The sequence below is a fragment of the Penicillium daleae genome, assembly GCF_028827525.1.
Source record: "Penicillium daleae strain IBT 16125 chromosome Unknown utg000007l_segment0_segment0, whole genome shotgun sequence".
Classification (NCBI taxonomy): Eukaryota; Fungi; Ascomycota; class Eurotiomycetes; order Eurotiales; family Aspergillaceae; genus Penicillium; species Penicillium daleae.
Window position 1 is genome coordinate 392476 of NW_026623155.1, and position 22569 is coordinate 415044.

The following is a 22569-nucleotide window of genomic DNA, read 5'->3' on the forward strand; positions in this document are numbered from 1 at the left end:
AACTGCAAAATCCAAAAGTTTTGTGAGTGAGGTGAAGTGAGAAGGTTGGCGAGGGTTTAGCAGTTCTGGTTATGTTTTCCATATTCCATGCCTAAGGCTTCAATAATTAGCTCTCCAGAAGATGTTGGTCCTCGACCATCATCAGTACTCACATCATCATCAATCATAGCTCGTTCAACAACATATGCCCCGGAACCTTAATATCACGTTTCAGGAATAGAGTTCGCCCCCCACGAGGCCCAGTCCGGGGCAACTCTGCGGAGACGTCACACGAGACACGTTGTTTATGTCCCGTCTCGAATCTCGAGTCTTGCAGCAAACAAATCAATATTCCTTCGACTGTTCTCGAACTCTGCCCGACTCGCATCCCCGTCTGCCTCGACCCCGACCTTCTCGATCTGATTGAATGCTGATTTCAAATTTTGCAGGGTGCCAAGTGCCAACACGCGAGCTGCGCCCTGCTCTGCATCTAGTCAAGTACATCCGCAGCCACTAAGCCTCCCCGCGCGGATCGCCCTTTGCCCCAAATAGAATACGAAGACAGACCCTGGCTTCTTGCTTGGACATGGCAATCTCTGCTTACTTCTAACACGTCGGGTAATTCCTGAACGGTCCCCTCCTCTCCAATCATCCAGAAGGAGGAAAGAAAAAGCCTCGTTTTGGCCCCAATCCCCAAACCCCAGAGCCAGACCCCAGTCTACTCTAACCCCCGGTTGATTGGAAAGGCCCTCTACGGACAGACAGGATGTGATCCACCGTGCGCTGCCCACCGCAAGATGAGCAAACTTGATGCAACTCGTCATCTCCCAGTCATGTGTTTGTCGGGCTGCATCGCTTCGTTAGAGCCTCTCGCTGTCCTCCCACTCTCGCCATTCTCTCTACCCATCACCACGGACAACTGACTCGGAGCGTCTCCCTCAATCACCCGACCCCACACGGGGAACTTCTTTACTCATGAAAAACAGCAGCCCATCATGTCTACATCAATTTCCACAGACATGCCCGACAAGCAAGACCGAGGCCTCTTCGAACAAGACGAAAACATCGCCAACTCACCGCCCCGTGACAAATTCATTCCACAACGATTAACACTAACAGCAGCCGAACGCGCTCGGCGCAATCTCAACGCCAAACTCTCCAATCCATTAGCAGGGTTTAGCCACGCCGACCTCCGCAAACAAGGTCGCAACTTTGCGCTTACCCATGAAATCGGCGATGACGAGGATGTGCGCGCTTTCGAACTCGGCGCCGTCTTGGCTCAGGCGCCCGAGCGATACGATACAGTAGCTGGATTAAGGAGCTCTGAGAAAGAAATTCTTCGTCGAGAATTTGAGCATCGCTGGTCGCAGCCTTGGAAAATGTATGCTGTAATTGCGCTTTGCTCGCTCAGCGCTGCAGTACAGGGCATGGGTAAGTTAAAGATTTACAAACCCCGGTTCGGTTTCTATACAACTATGGCTTCGAACCTTGAACAACATCACTAACCAGTTCTACCATTAACAAAAACAGACGAAACAGTCGTCAACGGCGCACAAATCTGGTACAAATACCAGTTTGGTATAGCCGGCAACCAATCCAGAGATACCTGGCTTGTTGGCCTCATCAACTCAGCACCATACCTCTGCTGCGCCTTCATCGGCTGCTGGCTCACCGTCCCCTTCAACCACTGGTTCGGCCGCCGCGGCACAATCTTCCTAACCTGCTGCTTCAGCGCAATCGCCTGTCTCTGGCAAGGCTTTGTCTCAACACACTGGTCAATGTTCATCGCGCGGTTCGCACTCGGTTTCGGCATCGGTCCCAAGTCCGCCACCGTCCCAATCTACGCCGCAGAGACCAGTCCACCCCCGATACGTGGAGCCTTGACCATGCAATGGCAATTATGGACGGCGTTTGGAATCATGCTAGGCTACGCGGCTGATTTGATTTTCTACCAGGTGGCTGATACGCCGGGGATTGTGGGCTTGAATTGGAGATTGATGATGGCGTCGGCGATGTTTCCGGCGCTGGTGGTTTGTTGTTTTGTGTTTCTTTGTCCCGAGTCGCCGCGCTGGTATATGAGCAAGAAGCAGTATTATCGCGCTTACCAGAGTATCTGCACTTTGCGCCATCATAAGATCCAGGCTGCGCGGGATTTATACTATATGCATACCCTGCTGGAAGCAGAGAATGCAATGAAACTCGGGCAGAACAAGGTTCTGGAGTTGATTACGGTGCCGAGGAATCGGAGGGCCATGATTGCGTCGACTATTGTCATGTTTATGCAGCAGGTAAGTAATGGAGCTGGAGATGGAATCATTGGGTCTTGAATAATGAACTTTACTGACTATATATCCTCCAGTTCTGCGGCGTGAATGTTATAGCATACTACTCATCGGAGATCTTCCTGGTATGCTCCCATTTGCAGATCACACATCCTGATATCAACAATACCCCTCCCTCCTCTTTTGGGATGTTGGATATCTCAATATAAAAAAAACACTAACACCATCCCAGGAAGCCAACTTCGCCCCCTCTTCCGCCCTCGCCGCCCCCCTCGGCTGGGGCGTAATAAACTGGCTCTTCGCCATCCCAGCAATAACGACAATAGACACCTACGGCCGCCGCAACCTCCTCCTAACAACCTTCCCGCTAATGTCTCTCGCAATGTTCTTCACGGGCTTCAGCTTCTGGATCCCGGAAACCCACCACACAGCACGCACAGCCTGCATCGCGCTAGGAACCTACATTTTCGGCATTGTCTACTCGCCCGGCGAAGGGCCGGTGCCATTCACGTACTCGGCCGAGGCGTATCCGCTGTACGTACGTTCGTACGGGATGGCGCTTGCGACGGCGACGACGTGGTTTTTCAATTTCGTGCTTGGGGTGACGTGGCCGTCGTTGCGGAATGCGTTTACGGCTCAGGGGGGTTTGCGTGGTATGCGGGGTGGTGTATTGTTGGGTGGTGGTTGGTGCTGTTGTTTATGCCGGAGACTAAAGGGAAGACGCTTGAGGAGTTGGATCAGGTGTTTTCTGTGCCGACGAGGTTTCATGCTGAGTATGGATTGAGGCAGATTCCGTACTTTGTGAAGAGGTATTTGCTTAGGCGGGATGTGAAGCCGGAGATCTTGTATGAGAAGGAGGATGTCGTTGCTACGGACGAGGTTGGATATAACGCGTAAGCCCCTATAAGGGGGTTTGATATGATTGACGAGTTTCGTGTTAATATTATTCTTTCATTTTTGGTCTTGGTGGTGGTTGACCAGTATATCTATTTTCTAACCTGAGTGATAAACATAATTGGTAAATTGTAGAACATGCATGCAGATTCCCGGTCTTTCCATACAACCAATCCGTCTGTCTCATCTTGCCTCATTTACTCCTCTCCACCCATCCTCTATTGCTGCTTGTTCGGGATACTCCGCAGACCCTTGTTAATAGACTCAGTCACCTCATCCAAGCAGCCAGCGGCAGCAGCGAAGAAGCCCAGGAAGGCCCGGCTGGGAGCCAGGACTCGGCTGAGATATTCGGGGTGGAATTGCACACCCACGAACCAGGGGTGATCGCGAATCTCAACAACCTCCATACGCTCACCCTTGTCGTCCTTGCCGACAAAGGTCAAACCAGACTTCTCGATGGTCTCGACCATATCAGGGTTGACTTCGTAACGGTGACGGTGACGTTCTGAGATCTGAGACACATCAGAGCCGTACAGGGCGCGGAGGCGGGACCACTCGGTGCCTTCTTGGAAGATCGAGGCGTGCTTTCCAAGACGCATGGTACCACCCATCTTATCCTTATCCACCTGTTGGGTTTTGTTAGTGTATGTCTATGTAGAAACAATTCAGGGAAAACGTACCTCAGGCATGTAGATGATGGCGTGGTTCTTAGCCTCCGGGTGAAGCTCCTCACTTCCGCAGTCTTCAATGTTCATCACATTGCGAGCAAACTCAATGACAGCAAGTTGCATGCCAAGGCAGACACCCAGGAAGGGGCGCTTCTTGGTACGCGCCCAGGTAATCGCCTTGATCATGCCGGCGGTGTTACGAGTACCGAATCCACCGGGCACCAGCAGACCATCGGCAGTGCAAACTGCGTGCCAAGCCTTGTGGAACTCGGCCGGGTTGGTCTCAATGGCCTCGTCTTCCAGATGGCCTGCATCAACCCAGATCAACTCGAGCTTCTTATGACAGTACATAGCGGCATGTTCCAAAGACTTGGACACACTGATGTAAGCGTCCTTGAGCGCGGTATATTTACCCACAAGGGCGATGGACACGGTGTCGTGGGGGTAGTCCTGGCCACGGGCAAGGTCAACCCAGTCCTTCCACATCAACTTGCCCTGCTCGACGATCGCGGGATCGCGCTGAATTGAAGGGAGATCAAGCAGCTCTCCCAAAGTGCCGATAAGCTTCTGTTTCTCAAGAAGCAGAGGCACGTGGTAGGTGGTCGAGACGTTGTGCACGGCAATAACCTGCTTGGTATCCATAGAGCACATGTTGGCGATCTTCTGGACGGTGCCGTCCTCCAGCGGCAGCTCGCAGCGACAGGCGATCAGGTCCGGATTCAGGCCCGCGCTACGAACATCGCTAATTGCCCTCTGAGTGGGCTTGGTCTTCTGCTCATCATGGATGACAGGCACGTAAGACACGTGGATCTGAGCAAAGTTGCCCTTGCCAGCCCGACGTTGGAGTTGGCTGATGGCGTGAATGAAGGGCGCACTCTCAATGTCACCAACGGTACCACCCAGCTCGATAATGCAGACATCAGGCTCCCGGCCGGACTCGTCGACCGGGATCTTGGCAACGCGCTCGATCCAGTCCTGGATGGCGTTGGTGATGTGGGGGACGACCTGAACGGTCTTGCCAAGATAGCGGCCGACACGCTCGCGCTCGATCACTTGTTGGTAGATCTTGCCAGTCTATGTCCAAATCCAGCCAATTAGTCACATAATCTTATAATACGAACATCTTGTCGATATCGATTCGTGGTGACTCACAGTAATGTTGTGATCACGAGTGAGCGTGGTCAAAAGGTAGCGCTCGTAGTTGCCGAGATCCAGATCCATCTCACCACCGTCATCCGTCACATAAACCTCTCCGTGCCTGATCAATCAGTATTTGGCTCTGGATACTCGGGGCGCGTAAAAACTGACTCGATTGGCGACATAGTACCAGCATCGATATTGATATAAGGATCACACTGCACGCGTCGTTTTAGCAAAAAGTATGCATTATCGGAGGAGTCGGAATCGAGTAGACTGCCGATTGAATCGAAAGGGGACTTCGCGCACGAACCTTGATGCTAGTAACCGTGAGACCGGCGGATTTGAGGAGCAATCCAGTGCTCGAGGCAATAATGCCCTTGCCAACACCGGAGATGACACCTACCGGTAAAGCACTTCAATCAGCTCATAGTTCACGGAATTCAAAACTCGACAGGGCATTCCAAACTTACCACCCGAGACCAGAACGTATTTCATTTTGACGTGAGCTCCCGACCAGGCTGCAAATGCAGTTGGTGGAGGGGGAGGGAAAGAACAAAATTGGCGGCGGGCAGAAAAAAAAAAGAGAAAATGAAAGGCGGTGAGTGGAAAAGCGCGTTGGGCGCTAAACCCGATTGGTCTAATGGACTCGGCCGGTTTTCTCACGAGTTTGTGGAGTATGCAAGGTCCGATCTTGGCATTTCTTAGAAGAGATTGGTAGGAGCAATTAAATTTGATAAAAGCAATTTAGCTTTCTATGTTTTATTAGCATATGAAACTTCTTTTCACCAATGACTAGCCTATCTCTACTGTTGTCCGTCCAGTTTCTGCCATGCAACCCAGCAGATCGCAGATCGACGCTCTGTTGATAAGAGATAAGGGCCCCGCTTAAATTTCACAGGACATACTTCTTGCCCTCCGCTGTCATCATTCCAGTGCTATACAGAATACTTGTTGGGGTAGTATAGATGAATATCACATGCAATTGACATTTTCTTGTGTTATAATCCAAAGTATCTCATATTGTTGTTGAGGAGTTCCTCGTCTCAACCAAATATGGGGAAAAGTGCGGTCCGAAGCTAGAACTATCCGGGAATGGCGGCTATCACATGCGAATTCAACAAATGACTCTGACTCACGATAAATGACGTTGAGTACGAGATATGGGGTAAATTTATTCAATTTCCGATGGTAGAAATAAACTTATTGATGGGTTTGAGGATAAGAAATGGAAACGTTCAGAAGTGGAGAGTCATATTACATAGAGCACACGAGCATTCGTGGAGAGACCCAGGAGGGAATGTTATACGAGTACGCTAGTATACTTAGTGCAGTGACCTCCAATTCTATTTTAATCAATTCATGCCAAAATTGGACCCCCATAATTACTAAACATGTAAAGTGTGTCGTGTTTCCCCATGAATCTTGCGTATTTGGCTTCTCCAGACGGACAGTGGTTTCTTTCTTGTTTACTCCCCCCTTTTAAGGACCCGATTAGAAAATCTGCTCCTGAAGACATTACTTAATTCAAACAAAGCGTACTTCAATGCTCTGGAGCCGCTTAGTTTAGGAATTTCCAGTCTTTTAGTACTGGCGGCTCTAGTTACGATGCTATAGTATGACGCGTCTTGAATTGCCTCTGGAGGCTTCACTCGTCTTTCTAACCGAACTCTCTGATCATTAGACTGATGACGGCATTGGAATAAGTTCGTGATACCTTTTCCGACAGCAAGCATGATGAAGAAGCGGCAAAATGTCCTCCCTGTCGTGCTCCTTTGATCGAGTCTCTAATCGGGCCACTATTTGGTCCAATTCCTCAACAGGTATATTGTGCCCATCTAGCCGTTTGAGAAAAAGCTGTACCTCTTTCTTGGCGCCTTGGAATATTGCAATGTCTAGAAGATTCTCGACTTCATCGGCCCCCCCATCGCGGAACGGATCGGCACTGATGTTCTTGTATGCAGCCCCCGATCGAGCAGCAACTCAAAGATTTCCGGTCTTCGTATTGCGCTGAATATGACCGCTTGCCCAATTGGCACTTTGGAATCAGGATTTACTCCGTAGTCCAGAAAAGTGCTCACAATTTCCATGTGGCCAGCTGCAATTGCCAAAGCAAGGGGCCTGACCAGGTCGCGATCTTTCTTTTCCTGAATCAATCCTGCGTGAGGTTGAAGTAACAATTTTACCACACAGAGATGGCCCCGATGTGCTGCCATGGATAAGGCAGAAGGTGCCGGATAGTGAGTTTGTTGTTCCGGATCCTTATGTGTGAATGCTTCAAAGGCCCCGGCAGAGAACCCCCGATTTATTGGGCAACCTCGCTCAAGCAAAAGTCGCACAGGTTCCTCCCAGCCGCAGGCAGCGGATGCTAGTAAAAGCACAATGTGGTCATGGTCATTGGGGTCACCAGCTGCAATCATACTTTCCAAGTCCACAAAGTTTACTGCACTCAGATTGCGGTCATCGCTCCTAGCTTCTGATTTCGGGTTCCAAGTCCTCAGACGCTTCATTATTTCCTTGGGTGGAACAAATTCTAGAACTACTTTCTCAAACGTGGCATCTCCTGGTAACTAGTCTAATTTTCTTTCTGGCATTTCTTTCTGGCACATTCAGCATTAGCCATTCCTTCTTGCTCACTATCTCAAATTTTGACGCTAAGGGCTCAGTCCCGCTTGTTAATGTAGATAGTTATGAGCACAGAGCAATCAATGTTTTGTTTCAGGTTGAATATACCAAGCCACGAGCTATGGACCTGGCGCCAAGAATTCGGAGCTCAAACCAATAATTTCTGTATCATTCATTCAAGGCCTCTCTAGTTATAGGCCCTCTCGCTGATCGTAAATCGAGTTAGTGTCGTAGCAGTGGACACTCACAGTCTTATTCGCAATATCCACGTCGGGGTCGCTGAAGCTGCAAGTGCCTGGGTCCTCCATCCCAATATAGAGTGGCTCTTCACATTTTTCATCACTACACGAGGTGATTAAGGGCTTTTAGGGTTTCCCTTCTTATACTGGGAACTTACGTATAAAAGTCCCATACTACGTCTGTCGGCAACTCAGCGCCATTGATTTTTTCCCTCCTGTTGTCAAGGTTTTGTATTAGTCAATGTCTAGTGGTGTCGGGAGTTAATTTCCGTACAGTTCAAGAGGAAGGAGAACACATTGACCATCTGGTTTGACGTCAAGTGTTTTGCCTTTGCAAGGCTCCTGTGAAAACAGCACAGCTGGCTGTTAAGAAAACAGTATCAGTGTGCTACTTCTTAAAGCTTCCTCCTCCGGAGCTATGTACCTTCACCTCGGCAAGTACATGTGTAGCACACGACAAAGTCGCCAAGATCAGCAAGTTGTGAGCGATCATGATGTGTATAAATTCTAGTGGAATGGACGTCAAGTTGCAAGATGATTTGAATAGAGAACGAGAACAAGGCAAGGTACGCTGATTATTCTGTTGGGCAGAGATTCCGATTTTAAACGCCTCAGGTTGATGATCTTCGGTCACACAACATCAAGGGGCTGCATTTATTGATGCATGAAAATCCCGACCGTCCATGAAATAAGCGTGGAATCTTGCCAAGCGACTCCAGTATTGTTGCACAATACAAAAGCATGTCACAAACAAGTAGAAATTGAAGATTGATGATGGGGCAGACAAACAGGATTCGATCGTAATCAATTCAAGGGGCTTGCATCTAGTACGCAAGCATCGCCAGCGGGTGCCTAGACAGGGCTGCTACATAACTCTAAAGCACGTTCTCGGCACCAAATGAACTCGACCAGAAAGTCCATACATTGCTGTCTCGATTCTCGATCACCATCGTCTATGAATTCTGCAGTTTTAAACTTGCAGCAAAATCATTGTTCTGCGAATAGTTCACAAACTAATCCCAATATGGAAGGGCGTGGTGTGATACTAGTCCTAATAAGGTATAGCGTGAATTTCGGCTCCATTATGACTCACAACTGAAGTTTGCGGACCCATTGTAATGCCAAAAAGCCCACAATTTTTCAGCAACAAGCAAGCTGGCGCATAGGAAGCGCGTCGGGCTCATAACCCGAAGGTACCTGGATCGAAACCAGGGTTTGCTATGTTTTTTGTGAAAATTTTTCATCGCTTCCTCTGAAATAGCTTGTTTTTCGACGGAGAACACGCGAAGACCTCGAGCCATGAATGTGCAAGGAGATATTTAAAAACCTCGGCGCGAGTGATCACGATCGTGATTTTTTGAGACCCATGCCGGTATTAGTTCGTTCTTATAGATCAATCTTACCTTCCCTCGAATTTGTGTATATTCTAACTTGATTCTGACTTTTATTCTGATTGGCTGGGCCCGAAATATATATCCTGCGCAGGTGGCCATCAACTGTCACCCAACCACCATGCGATGTCTGATAGAGTAGCTAAGGGTCCCGACTTACATTTGGTTGCATCTAGTGTAGATATTTCCGGTGAAGGTGCATAGTTACAGCAGAGCCCTATCTGATCTCAGTCCCAAAGACTGCCATTGTCATTCGAGGCTTACCAGTGAAGTTCGATTAAAATGAGCCATTCAGAGGCACGCTAGGGATAGTCGTCAACAGGAGTGCAAGTGTCTAAGATTCTCTGATCTAGACCTCCTGAAAGGTCAAGATTAAGTCGCTCGGGTATGATCTTTTATGAAAGTAATGTATACAGTAAAGTGTCATTGCAGAGCAAGCAGGTTCCATAGCTCCGAGGTGTAGACTAGAAACCAATCAATTTTCCTCATTAGACCCCATTCTACCTCAGACTTGTCGTCAAGACCGAGTCTGTCGGATTAATATCTGGATCAATAACATTGTCCAATCGGGACCCAGAGCCCTGGATCATATTATTGATGGTATGTAAGGAATCGAGAGTTTGTTCCAAATCATTGCGTCATAACTTGGTGGACGATACTTTACCATTTACCAGAGTCCAGTGGGATTCCATAAGTTTGAAACCACCTGCTCATTCTGCCGTGCCAAGTCTTTTCTGCCGGTAATATTGATCCGCAGGAATATAGGCAAAAACGCTTGGATTTCATTTTTTGAAGACCGTATTTTGGAGACAGAGCTTATTGAAATCTCGTTACTTTTTTCAAGCCCTTTTATTGCGCTCTTAACGACGATATGCGAATTACAATGCCAGCTCGAGGGAGGCGGTGTGATCGGTGTAGAAAAGCGGTCAGGGAGGGTGTTTCAAACTTTTGAACACCCACTGAAGTACTCATGACCAGGGTACTTACCATCACAATCCCCCAGAAGTCATAACAAATAATTTGCCACCTCAGCCTTAAATGAAGATGACCCCTCACTTCTGCTCGTAGCGTTCGCATCAATTCTTTCATGAATGAAAGTCATCGCTATGTCGTTCAATAAAACTGCATGCGATATTCATCTGTCCGCAGACGGTGGCGGGACCCATTTAGTAGCGATATGCAACAATGACGAGGGTTCTGGGATCACTGCCGACCTCATTCTTGATCAATACCTGGGAAATAAGGATGGTGAGATTCTAACTGGAAAAATCTTGCCGACGGAGAATAACATGCTCATCGCGGTCTAGGCCATTTTGAATGGGGTGGAACGAACTTCAGCAAGAATGCCAGGAACATTACCATGAGCGCTGAATGGCCAGAGCGAAAACCAATTCTTCGCTCAGAACTCCTGGATTCATCTGGGCATTATGTTCAAGATGAGATCGATCTTGCCGCTCACATCGCAAATGTCGAGGGAGAACTAATGTACCACCAACCCGAAGATTGACCGAATCACTACAAGTGAACAGCTATTTACGGTGATTTATCGAGCGAAATTGGATATTTTTTTTCTCATTATCTGGCACAATTGGATCTCTGGGCATTTTTCCCCTAAATTCATCCGGATCTTCAACGGGGAACGTGGTGATTAGTACTCCCATTACCCTACACCAGTGCAGCCACGTAGGTCGAAACCAGAAGATTCTACAAATATTGGAGCTAGAAAATACGATTAACCTTCTATGCAATTAAATCTAACTTCATTTGAAGTACACGTGATACCTTTCAAGATAATGATGTCATTGCATCTTTTATAAGCCCTCTATTCGCCAACATCTCCAGACACCAGAGACCCCTCACACTCCCCGAATGCTGCAATCCCCCAGCAAGCAAACTATCCATCATCCATTTAAAACATAACTAAAAGTCCTCAAAATGATGCGCATCATCGCTAGAAGCGCTCCTCCAGCGAGGCTCGCCTTCTGCCCAAAAGCTCATCACAACATACGCTACCTACACCATAATATCATGGCAGCAAGCCAAGACAAATTCGCCATCCTGGACCGACAAATTCTCCGACCAGACAGAGCAGAAACATGTCAATCCGGCACGGACGATGAAGTCGCACGCCACAAATCACCCTACGACCCTACGCAAACAACAATCGAAAAAGAAGTCTCCGCTCTAAGAGAGGAGTACAAACTGGAAGGGGACCTGCATGATCCATTGGCAGTTAGCCCTGCAAACCAAGACGTCAGTCATATCTTGCAGTTGGAGGAAGAGCGTGCTATTCCCGGATGGAACCCGCTGGGAAGTGTGAAGGGTTGGACGAGCAAACATAAGACTGTTCTGCTGCGAAGGGAGCCGTATACTTTTAGGGCGTATGAGTTGGTGTTTCCCTATTATGGGAAATACAGAAAGGTTTGTGATTCCCGAGGAATGACCCAAGACGATGCTGGGAATAGCTGATCTTTAGCATAGAAGGGCGAAGCGAATACACGATCACGGCCAGAAGTAGCAAAAGTATTCTCTCGGCACATGACTTCAAGCCTTTTGCGGAACTAAGTTGTTGAACACGTTGAATGTGCCTAGAGTACTAAGTGGCCGAAATTGCTCTGGATCTATGTTTAAATATGAATCACGGTCATAAGACCTGTAAACAGACGAAGCATAAACTCAAAAATTGATCAATTGCCCCGATTGCTATTGAAATCCCAAAACTAGCCATCCATAATCTGCGATCTGCATACTGCTCCCATAGAGCCTGATTCGCCCCTAAACCATTGCTCAGCACTATGTACGGGCTTCTCAATACCATCACTTCTCGGCCACGGGGCACCAGTCGTAGTTTCCATCACTGTTATTTCCCCACCACGTAGGGAACGGGTGGGACGATCCGCCAGCCCCAAAGACAGCAAAGGAAAGTATGAAAAGGACCATCAGACAAGCACCGTCAAAGGCCCCCGTGACGAGGTATGAGTATTCCTTGAAGATTCGTGGGTGATAGTTCCGCAGATACCACTGGACATAGAATCCGCCCAGAATCCAGCTGAAGATGACGCAGGTCTGGGTCTGGTTGTATGGGATAAAGCCCGCGTATTGAATGAACTGCGCCATGTTGATCTCAGAGATATCGAGTCGGCCGATCTTTGGAATGAACTAAAAGAGGTGGAGTTTGTCAGTCTTGGGTGAGTAGAGGTGGAGGGGAAATCGTTGTATATATAGGTGTACCTGGTAGAGAATGCGATGGATAGCGACAATACCTGCACCGACTAGCAAACCCAGAGGCACCAGCTCATACTTCGAACCGATTTGGTAGAGGTAAGGTGCCAGTGCACACGATGCCGCGTTAGTGTTGTACGCTTGCAAAGTTACACCACTCCAGGATGCATTGCCGTTGCCTTTCGCAAGTAGAGCGCGGTTACCGGCAACGATCGAGATCATCACGGCATAGTTGATGAAGCCACCGAGAACTGTGCCATAGATTTGAGTGAGGAACATGACTCGAGGGGGAATTTTGACTGGAAAGCATTGGTCAACAAGATCAGAAACCATATCACAAGGGAGCAGGATTAGCTTACGATATTCTCCCATCTTCAGATCGTTGGAAAGATTGACCGCGTTTGCGATCACATTGTGCGACCACGAGGCAAAATACATGTTCCCAACTGGACGTCCTGGTACGGTGAGACCGGCAATCATCTTGGACAAATTGTTGGTGGCAATGCCACTGCCATAGCGGGCGTAAAGGATAGTGCTCTAAATGAGCGATCAATTAGGAAATTCATATTAGTAGTAGGGCAGCAGATACTCACAAAGGGCGATACGATACTCCCCACTATCAGAGCGACAACATACGCCCAAGCGGGAAGGGTGATGTTCTCCCTGAGGACCACAACAAGGCCGAGGACAAAGCTGACGAGGAGCACCAAGACGTACCACCACCATGGAGTTTCATTATAGTTTGCCGCCATGTGCTGATGGTGCCGATCGTCATATCGACCCTGTTTTGCACTCTTGTATGCATGCTTGATTTCCTTGCCCCAGAATAGGATGCAATGCGCAATTAAAGCACCAATCTGGAACATTGTTAGTTTGTAATAAGAATGAGGAATATATACAAAACAAGACGGATGCATACCGCAGCATTAGCCATGAACATTGCGAATGCAAAGGTTCCAGTGAGTTCGGGTAAACCGTACTTTGCTAGAGCAGACTCGCTGAGTACACCTCCTGGGAAAACTTTGCTTGTGGGATATCGCTTTCCGTCCGCTGTGTGGAAAACAGTCGACATGAACGGCTGCGACTTCGCCCCCCAGCCATTTCCATAGTAAATGGCAAGCATGATAATGAAACAGGTGAAAATCCCGGCAGCTTGGTGGACTTGGAGCTTGAGAGGGAGTGCTGTCTGACTACTCGTGATCTATTTTAGTTAGCTTGGATTGAATGTTCACTACATGGATAATTCGACTTACATATTGCCAGTCAAAGCACAGCGAGAATAGTCCAAGACCTTCATTGTTCGTAGCACCACCGAAGAGATTCGTCAGCACAGCGGCCATGCTACCTGTCGCTTTCTGGGCAGCAAGGCACTGTAAGCGCTTTCATCAGTAACTTCCCACCAAATATGGCAAGGTAACCTACCGGAATCGAAACCGAATTGAGCCATGGAAAGATATAGGCGGGCAAAAACTCATAGATACTCATGCCAGTGAAGGCATACCAGAAGTATCGTAGTGGCTTCGAGTTCTTCACGTCTTGCCAATGAAGACCTTGGAGGGTTTTCACTGTGGGCAAGGTACTCCAGTAGACGGACTCGACGTGCCAGACTGCAATTGGTCGCATGATGCCACAGAGACCATAACCGAACAAACCAATCGAGATAGTGCTTAGAATGACTGTCACAGCGCTCAAAGGCATATCGTAGAAGAGATTTTGAGCCGCAAAGACAGTAGACGTCACTGCGGCGTGGGACGCCGACGTAGCCGTAATAGCACAGATTGAATGCTCCTTCAGACCCCATGGACCATTGTTGAGGAATTTAAGGGCCACAATCCACCAAGGAAGCTTACCCGGGCCATGCGTGTCCCGCCAACGAGCCTCGAATTTCTCACCCCGGGGAAGGAATTTGGCCCACGCACTACCCACGAAGTACGAGATGAGGACGATGAACGTTCCCGAGACATCGATGGAGGTTGGCTTGAACTGTTGAAGGAGGTCAGTACCCGCTAGCAAGCATGCGTAAACAAGCGGAAGGTTTAGACTGACGCTGTAAATCTGGTTCATCACGGCTTGAAACCCAGAAACAACCGTCGCCAGGAGGATGCTGCGGAAAGTCACCGCAGGATCAAAGTCATCACGCAGTGGGAGCAAATGCTCTGCCGCATCGGCTCCAGTTCTGATCACAACATCGACAACGCTGACTTCGCTCTCGCCACCACTGATTTCTTCACCACCGATCTTGACGTTCTCCTTGAGAGGAGTCTCCGTGAGTTCAATCTGCTCATAGATGGCATCTTCCCCGGCAGGCAAGTCAAAAGTCACTTGCGTCATGTTGAGTTCCGCTCAAACTTCAGGAAGCAGAGAGTGTTGTCAGTTATTCGCGAAGCGTTGCAGCAGAGGGACCTGTCACTAGGACTGCGAGACGGTCAGCAGGATAGTTTTGACTGAGAATGGGGTGAGCAAGACTTTATACCTTGTGTCACACGTAGTCTGGGAAGAGGAACAGCGTCACGAAGTGAGAGGTGAGAGGTGAAGATAAGAAAAAGAGCTTTGGTGTGATACAATACCACGATGTCCATGAGCCAGTCTCTCAAGAACCTCACTCTCCGGCCTATTCCTACCAGTATCAATCCACCTTCTTCAATCACTGATCAGTTACTGAACACGCATGGGTAGCTACAGTAAACCACTGATATAAAGACCTTGGAAGTGACTGACTGGGGTAGCACCCGAGCACTGCTCCTTTCATTTTGGGATAGTGCTAGGCCTCGGGCCCTTTGATGCCGCGCTCAGTGTCTGGCCAGTATGTTACACTGGGCCTGCCGCTGTGAAAGAGGCGTGGTTGTTCATACCGGTTACTGATTCCTCGTGGAATTGTCATACCTTGACTGTAACCTTTGCCGGGAAAGCGAGGGAGGAAGGAGCGGAATGCATATAGTCGATGTGGTAATATTCACCACATGCTGCCATGTCGCGAGGTTATTTGATCAAGCTGCCACATGCTGACTGAGTGTGAAAAGTGTGTTCCGTTGAGCAGATGAAGATATTTGAATCAAGAAAGCCCATTCAGAGAAAGTCAATCTTGCATCGCTAGCAAAGCTAATGTCCATTTCGGGCCGTCGAATCGCCGAATCAAAGAGCAGTGGAACTTAAAGCCTCCACGCAGGCACTCTAATCATACGAAAGTCTAAATTTAGCTGGATATAGCGAAACATTAAAGCCAGTCTTGTAGCACAGGTAAAGAGAAAGGGGCCACTGAGCAAGCCCTAGAAATCAAGAAAACATACTAGAATAAGTGCAAGCATTCTAGAGTCTTATTAGCATCTCTCCAAAGAAGAAGCTGATATCTTCGTCCCTGGTAGTATAAACATTGTATCATAACAGTAGTCCGCATCTACATAAGCAAAATAGACATAACGTTAACCATGGATTGCTATTACTCACATCACCACGCTGACATAGACAGATCATCTTCCAACCCCGTAAAGTAGTTCATCAACATAAGCAAACAATCCTTATACAAGACTTCGCTCTTTATCCCACACCTCCACTGAATCCAGGGATTATCAATCTCACTACCAGAACCAACGGAACAACAGCAAACCCAAGGTCAAAATGACCCGACCACCTCCAAATACACCAACACCCAACGACCCAGAACCCTTCCAGGAAGAATACTACTTTTTCTACGGCACACTCATGGACCGACACCTCCTAGCCCGAATCCTACAGCATCCCACCAGACTCAACCTACGCCCAGCACGCATAACCGGATGGCGCTGTTTGATGTGGGGAGAGTACCCAGCACTCATCGAAAACGTCCCAGAAGATAAAGTCACCGGTATGGCGTATCGAGTATGTTCGATTCGAGAGCGGGAGCGACTGGTTCAATATGAGACGGCGGCGTACAGTGTTCAGGGATGTACGATCTACCTCGAGGATGGGACGTGTACGTCCGGGAAGACGTTTGTCTGGGATGGGGATGTGGATGTTTTACGAGAGGGAGATTTTGATTTCAGGGACTGGGTACTCAAAGAGAAGGATATCGAGGTTCAAGGTAAGTGTTTTATGTTTAGGGATGTTGATTCAATCTATCTTGACTCTATGGCTGAAGCGAGATGTGAATAGGACTATGACGATCGTTAGCGAATGTCATACGGCGATTTCAAAAAGAAAATAGTAAGAGCTCCATCAGAAAGGTGGTGATTTTTTATCCTCATTCTTATTCAGAACAGGTCTGTGTATAAATCTTGCTTCATCATTGGAGTGGCGGGTGGCGTGCGCAGAACAGGACTTACCATTTGAAAGACCCATTTGCAGAGATTGACTGCGAATTGAATTACCTAATGAACAGGATCTAAATTGATCATTAGCAACGATCATAAAATATTTCTAAGCAGAAACACGAGGCAGAGTGAAGCGACGAAAAACAACAAATAACTTACCAGTTCACACACTCCCCGTCAGCCGATAGAACTGGTCCATCGGCTGTTGTCTCGACTGCGGCACGACCGCGGGGACAGTCTGCGCCAGTGCCTCGCCATCAAGATGAGCCGTGTTATCGACCGTCATGATCGTCACCGACCACCCGATCAACGGCGCACTACCATCAGGCGGGAGAGGTGGTTTCGCCCTCATAAGCCAGGGTGGCTCGACATTAGGATGGATCATATTCCTGAGCAGCAACTCCTCCGGCGGCCCGCCAGGACGAATGTCCACCTCCATGATCCCAGTATTTGACCACAGGGGATGCATATAATCAGCTCCCGGCGCCGAAGCATCCTGTGCCAGATGGAACGACTGCGAGCCAAAGATCTCTGTTAAGCATGCCCACAAAACCTGCAAAATGACACCATGCCCAACGACCGCAATAACTGCATTGCCACCGGTAACATGACTAGCCATCTCCGGCAAGATATGATCCCGCAGAAAGCCATTGACCCGCGCGCGCATCGACGCCATCGATTCGATCTGGGTCACCTCGCGGGACAACCGACCACACCCAAAGCACTGCTCGCGCAGCTTGGCCGTTTGGAAGGGTTCCAGCGCAGGGCCACTACCCAGTTGGTACTGGCAGATCGTACGGGCGGTATCGGTCGCACGATCGAGATCCGACGAGAGCACGCGCGTGAACCGCACCGGTCGATCACGAAAGTATCGCGCTAGCCGGAGGGCCTGATCTTTGCCGACTCCTGTCAGGTTATCCGAGTTGCCCCTTGCAAGACGGTACGTCAGCTAGAGGCTCGGGGGGAATAGGGTAAAGGGAGAAGAGGGAGCATTCTCATCCGCACACATACAACGCTTTGCCCACATTATGCTCGCATTCTGCGTGGCGGATGAGAAATAGCCTCATGGTGAGCTGTGCATGAAGATCTCGAAACAGTTTGATAGTTTCTTTAAGAGAATTCTCCGCTGGAACAGCTGGGGACAAGGCTGGAGGAAAATGCTGGGAAGCTGTGGCTGCGAGCCACCACGGATGAGGTCGTGATGAACACACACCCTCGAAGGCTGGGGCCAATGGCAGACCGAAGCCGATCGGGGGTTATCCATGGTCACAGAGAACCATCATTTGGTGTTTTCAAAGTAGAAAACTGTATCTTCTCTCGAAGATGAGACGAAGAATAAGGAAAGAAAAGAAGAAAGTTAAAAAAAATACTGCCTGCGCGCTAAAATACGCGGAAGGCAGCTGGTTGTGGAGCCCCAGCCCAGTTTGGCTTTGCACTGTTTGCACGCGCAAACAAAAAAAAAGCGGTGCAAGGCGTGTAGCGGGTGCGCAGCGTGTGGTTTGGAATTTTTTGAGAGAAAAGAGTCAGTAAGTCAATTCAGTCCTTGAAAATTGATGTGTGGTGTTTTGTGGTCGAGGTCCATCGAGGAATAGTCGGAGACTAACAGATAACTACTCTATACAGTAATACGCAATGGCCGACATCGAGACCGTCAAACCAGAGGAGCAGAGTGTGTCCAGCCCAGTTAGCAGGACTACTTCCAGTCAATTGCTAACTATTCATCGTTATTGAAGCTCCTCAGTCTCCCTACCAGAATGTCCGCACCAACGGCCGCGCCTTCAGCTCGCCCAATTGGCGCATGAAAAGCGAGAACAGCAGCCCACAGGCCTCGCCCTCCTCGACACGCACCAACACATCTCGGACGGCCTTTGCACGACCGGGACCCCACGTTCCCCAGGCCATTTCGGAGGGTCGCCGACTCTACGTGGGCAACATGCCATACACGGCGAAGACGGAGGATGTAGAGGCGCTATTCACAGCCGCGGAGTTCCCTATGTATGCCACAAACCAAAAGAAGCCATAAACCCACGCCGGGCTTGGTAACTGAAAGAAAAACCAAAAGTGTGATGGCGTCGACTGAGACATGATTTTGATAGCGAGCGCATCGACATTGCCATTGACCCATTTACTGGCCGAAACCCGTCGTACTGCTTCGTCGATCTGCAGAACAAGGAGCATGCGGAGCGGGCAATGACCGAGTTGGACGGCCACGATATGCTGGGCCGCCCGGTCAAGATTAAGCCTGGAGTGGCCAAGTCTGCCGAGCGTGCTGCCGAGCGTGCTGCCGAACAAACTCGGACACCATTTGCCATGAACCGCTGGCGTCCTTCGGAGGGCAGCACTACCAATACCCCTACTAGCTTCACCAAAGTCAGCAGTGATGCCAGCCAGCGGGTGTATGTGGGAGGTCTGCCCCGTCTGACGGAGCCCGAAAGCGTGCAGGCCAACATGAGGACTTTCTTCCAGGGATACAATGTGTACGTGGCATCGAAGACTCTCGAAATTGAAAACTGTCTCCTCGTGTTTTGCAGTTCTTTCTGTCCCCCATGATACTGATCTGTGTTTAATTTTTAGTGAGAATGTCAGCAAGGTGTTCACCCCACACCCGGCAAAGCGATTCGAGCCCGGTGACCACTACTATCTGTTTGTGGACTTGAGCAGTGTCGAGGAAGCCCAGCGGGCGATGGACACCCTCAATGGCCAGCAGGGCCCATGGGGAGGCCCATTGCGTGTGCAGCGCGCGCGTGGCACGACCAACACTAAGCCTGACGACGCCTCGTCTCCGGCGGATGGTCCAGATAGACCGCTATAGAGGGGGTAGACACGGAGCATTATAAAACGGGTATTAGATGGGGAAAATTGGAGTTTATGACATAAAAAGGGCATATGATAACAAAAAGATATGAATTCAGTTGAGATGGAAAATTTCATATCATAGACTATGATCAATCCCGACACTAGCCATCAGACCATGCCGCACCTTTAAGTCGTCTTCTTTTCTTCTCCTAAAAAGCGGGCTCGGGATGACGTTTAGTGGAGACCGGAGAAATCCAGACTCACCGCATTACGATCTCCTCCTAACCACATCCTCTCTGGCCAGGGTTGAGGCATTTCTTTTTCTTTTCTGGCGTTGAGAAAGGATTCCAGGTTTTTACTTTTCATACTTGCATTCTATTCACACCTCTTTTTTCCAACATTGTTCCGTCTCCCTTGACCATCCATCTCCATGAGGAATTAACCCCCAGTTGGCCTCTCCTTTCTCTCCTCCTCCGGCTTCGGGTCGGAAGCCGCTCTGCCTCTCCCTAATCTTCCCGACACATCGTACAATTCTCATTTCCAACAAACGCCCGCCATGTCGACAAAAACTGCAATTCGGAACCAGCAGCAACACAAGGTGTTCATGGCTAGTGTAAGTCAAAAGTTCCATTTCTATGCCATGCCCCCTACCATCCCTTCTACACTTCCTCCTTCCCCCTCAATTTCCCCCACGGCTGGGCCCCGATCGACCGCCGGGATCGAACGCGGGGATCCCTGCATCCCCCCTCTTCCATTGCCTCGGTTCCCGTTCTCGCCTTTCGGCCAGATAGGGTTTTTAGCGGCCGGCAAAACGGGAGACTAGGGATTACCAGACTAGCTAGCTTTGCCAAATGGCCTGGGGTTCTCTGGGGTTGTTGCATGTATACGAGCATACAACCCGGGCTCAGACTACGGCTATTAGTGGATACAGATGACCTTGCACATGAACATCACTGTTTAGTATGCTGCCTTATACCTGATAATGATGTATTTGCAAGACGGATTTCTTTGGAAACTCACGGTCTTCTATACATTTTATCATTTCTATGGCACGCACAGCAACGCAGCTAGGCCGTCCATCAGGCATCGACATCGCATCGTTTGTTGACGGTGGCACCCGCCTATTCTGGACGTTGTCGTGTCATCTGATGCCCATTTATGTGGACGATTGCACGTATCCCATTTGACTCTTCTTCTTCTGCTTCTCGTCGTTCCTCGAGAATTCTTTTCTTCTTCCACGTTTCTCCGAGCTCCGTTTCTCATCCATACCTTCCCCCCATCCTCTTGATAGCCCATCTTCATTCGATTCCATCATGTTCGCAACTAAATTTGGCCTCCAGTCCGATGACTACAAGATCTGTGTGGTCATGGTAGGCCTGCCAGCCCGCGGGAAGAGCCTCATTGCTGGAAAAGGTAAGTTGTCTTGGACCTCCTTCGCGGCCTCACCGCCCGATCTATACACTCAACGCCGATCAAAACGCTAACATCTGAACAGCCATGCGGTATCTGGCCTGGGTTGGCATCCCTGCAAAAGTATTCAACGTGGGCAGCTACCGCCGTAATGCCACTCCCCAGCCCGCTGCCACCTTCTTTGATCCGCACAACGAGGAGGGCGAGCGCATGCGCCGGGCCGCCGTCGAAGCAGCCATGTCTGACATGCTGCAGTGGTTCAATGAGGGCAAGGGCGTTGTGGCCATCCTGGATGCAACCAATTCCACCAAGCAACGCCGCCAGTGGATCTACGAATCCTGCCGTGACGCCGACATTGAGACTCTCTTTGTCGAGTCCATCTGTGATGATGAGGAGTTGATCATGACCAACATCCTCGAGGTCAAGACCACCTCGCCTGACTACAAGGGCCAGGACCCGGAGCTGGCTGCGCTAGACTTCCGCAACCGCATCCGCAACTACGAGTTGGTCTACCAGACCATTGATAATGACGAGAAGGACTACACCTACGTCAAGCTGATCAACGTAGGCTCCACCGTCATTATCAACCAGATCAAGGATTACCTGTCGAGCCGCTTGGTGTACTACATCCAGAACCTGCACATCAAGCCGCGTTCCATCTGGCTGTCCCGAGTGAGTTGATTCTGGCGAGAATATGAAGTGATTTTGAAGCATGCATAGCTAACAACCACCCCACAGCACGGTGAATCCGAGTTCAACTTGACCGGCAAGATTGGCGGTGATTCGAACATCTCCGAGCGCGGCGAGGCCTATGCCCGCAAACTACCTGAGCTTCTCCGCAAGTCTGGTGTGCCCCCCAACACCAAGATCGTCATCTGGACCTCCACCCTACGCCGCACTATCCAGACCGCTCGCCACCTCAAGGCAGAGACCGGCTACGAGACGCTGGAGTGGAAGGCCCTCGACGAACTGGACTCCGGCGTCTGTGATGGCCTCACCTACGAGGAAATTGCCGAGAAGTACCCCGAGGACTTTGCGGCCCGCGACGAAGACAAGTACAACTACCGCTACCGCGGCGGTGAGTCGTACCGCGATGTGGTCATCCGCCTGGAGCCCATCATCATGGAGCTAGAGCGCAGCGAGAACGTCATCATCGTCACCCACCAGGCTGTTCTACGCTGCATCTACTCCTACTTCATGAACGTGCCCCAGGAGAAGTCCCCCTGGATGGAGGTCCCGCTGCACACCCTCATCAAGCTGACCCCCGTGCCTACGGTACCGAGGAGCATCGCTTCAAGGCCGATATCCCCGCCGTCTCGACCTGGCGTGGAAAGGGCTCCTCTGCGAAGCATCAGGATTTCCCCGCAGAGGGTGCGGAGTGCCCGCCCGCCTCTCACTAACTGTGAGCTGGTGCCCGGATAACATTCCCCCTGAAGATATGAACCCCTGGACCGTTCACTGGATGTCTCTTTTTTTTCTCTTCTTTTTTATTCTCACTGGATGTCACTATGTTTTTTTGTCTTGTTCTCTCCCTCTCTCTCTCTATCTCTGGTGGTGTTGAAGAGAGAGATGGTTTGGGGCCGGGATCGTCGGGCTCCTCCATAGCATCGGGTTCTCACGGCGTTTTTGACATCTGGTCT

The 22569-nt window shown here is 49.7% G+C and overlaps 9 protein-coding genes across 9 annotated transcripts; 6 read left to right on the forward strand and 3 right to left on the reverse strand.

Annotated features, from left to right (window-relative positions):
* Positions 1–911: 911 nt before the first annotated feature.
* N7458_007378 (uncharacterized protein) lies at positions 912–3158 on the forward strand (the record flags this gene model as incomplete). Its single annotated transcript, XM_056910760.1, has 5 exons — positions 912–1410; positions 1510–2267; positions 2339–2386; positions 2494–2914; positions 2977–3158. Coding segments are annotated over 5 exons (1908 nt in total), but the record flags the coding sequence as incomplete, so codon positions are not given.
* Positions 3159–3373: 215 nt separating this feature from the next.
* N7458_007379 (putative CTP synthase) lies at positions 3374–5458 on the reverse strand (the record flags this gene model as incomplete). The annotated part of the gene is made up of 6 exons (XM_056910761.1): positions 3374–3781; positions 3836–4897; positions 4976–5081; positions 5132–5178; positions 5274–5362; positions 5434–5458. The coding sequence occupies 6 exons, from the start codon at positions 5456–5458 to the stop codon at positions 3374–3376; spliced, it is 1737 nt and encodes a 578-aa protein (XP_056763587.1).
* A 4848-nt stretch (positions 5459–10306) lies between these two features.
* On the forward strand, positions 10307–10722 carry N7458_007380 (CVNH domain-containing protein; the record flags this gene model as incomplete). The annotated part of the gene is made up of 2 exons (XM_056910762.1): positions 10307–10463; positions 10523–10722. The coding sequence occupies 2 exons, from the start codon at positions 10307–10309 to the stop codon at positions 10720–10722; spliced, it is 357 nt and encodes a 118-aa protein (XP_056763588.1).
* Positions 10723–11150: 428 nt separating this feature from the next.
* On the forward strand, positions 11151–11684 carry N7458_007381 (uncharacterized protein; the record flags this gene model as incomplete). The annotated part of the gene is made up of 1 exon (XM_056910763.1): positions 11151–11684. One exon carries the CDS (start codon positions 11151–11153, stop codon positions 11682–11684), a length of 534 nt encoding a protein of 177 aa, XP_056763589.1.
* A 348-nt stretch (positions 11685–12032) lies between these two features.
* On the reverse strand, positions 12033–14768 carry N7458_007382 (OPT family oligopeptide transporter; the record flags this gene model as incomplete). Its single annotated transcript, XM_056910764.1, has 7 exons — positions 12033–12374; positions 12447–12736; positions 12797–12974; positions 13031–13294; positions 13357–13638; positions 13691–13807; positions 13860–14768. The coding sequence occupies 7 exons, from the start codon at positions 14766–14768 to the stop codon at positions 12033–12035; spliced, it is 2382 nt and encodes a 793-aa protein (XP_056763590.1).
* Positions 14769–16052: 1284 nt separating this feature from the next.
* On the forward strand, positions 16053–16565 carry N7458_007383 (gamma-glutamylcyclotransferase family protein; the record flags this gene model as incomplete). Its single annotated transcript, XM_056910765.1, has 2 exons — positions 16053–16494; positions 16552–16565. 2 exons carry the CDS (start codon positions 16053–16055, stop codon positions 16563–16565), a joined length of 456 nt encoding a protein of 151 aa, XP_056763591.1.
* A 321-nt stretch (positions 16566–16886) lies between these two features.
* Positions 16887–17790, reverse strand: N7458_007384 (histidine phosphatase family protein; the record flags this gene model as incomplete). The annotated part of the gene is made up of 2 exons (XM_056910766.1): positions 16887–17652; positions 17735–17790. 2 exons carry the CDS (start codon positions 17788–17790, stop codon positions 16887–16889), a joined length of 822 nt encoding a protein of 273 aa, XP_056763592.1.
* Positions 17791–18355: 565 nt separating this feature from the next.
* On the forward strand, positions 18356–19535 carry N7458_007385 (uncharacterized protein; the record flags this gene model as incomplete). The annotated part of the gene is made up of 4 exons (XM_056910767.1): positions 18356–18392; positions 18457–18718; positions 18820–19200; positions 19298–19535. 4 exons carry the CDS (start codon positions 18356–18358, stop codon positions 19533–19535), a joined length of 918 nt encoding a protein of 305 aa, XP_056763593.1.
* A 1297-nt stretch (positions 19536–20832) lies between these two features.
* N7458_007386 (bifunctional nucleoside/nucleotide kinase/histidine phosphatase family protein) lies at positions 20833–22351 on the forward strand (the record flags this gene model as incomplete). The annotated part of the gene is made up of 3 exons (XM_056910768.1): positions 20833–20932; positions 21015–21601; positions 21668–22351. The coding sequence occupies 3 exons, from the start codon at positions 20833–20835 to the stop codon at positions 22349–22351; spliced, it is 1371 nt and encodes a 456-aa protein (XP_056763594.1).
* Positions 22352–22569: the final 218 nt, after the last annotated feature.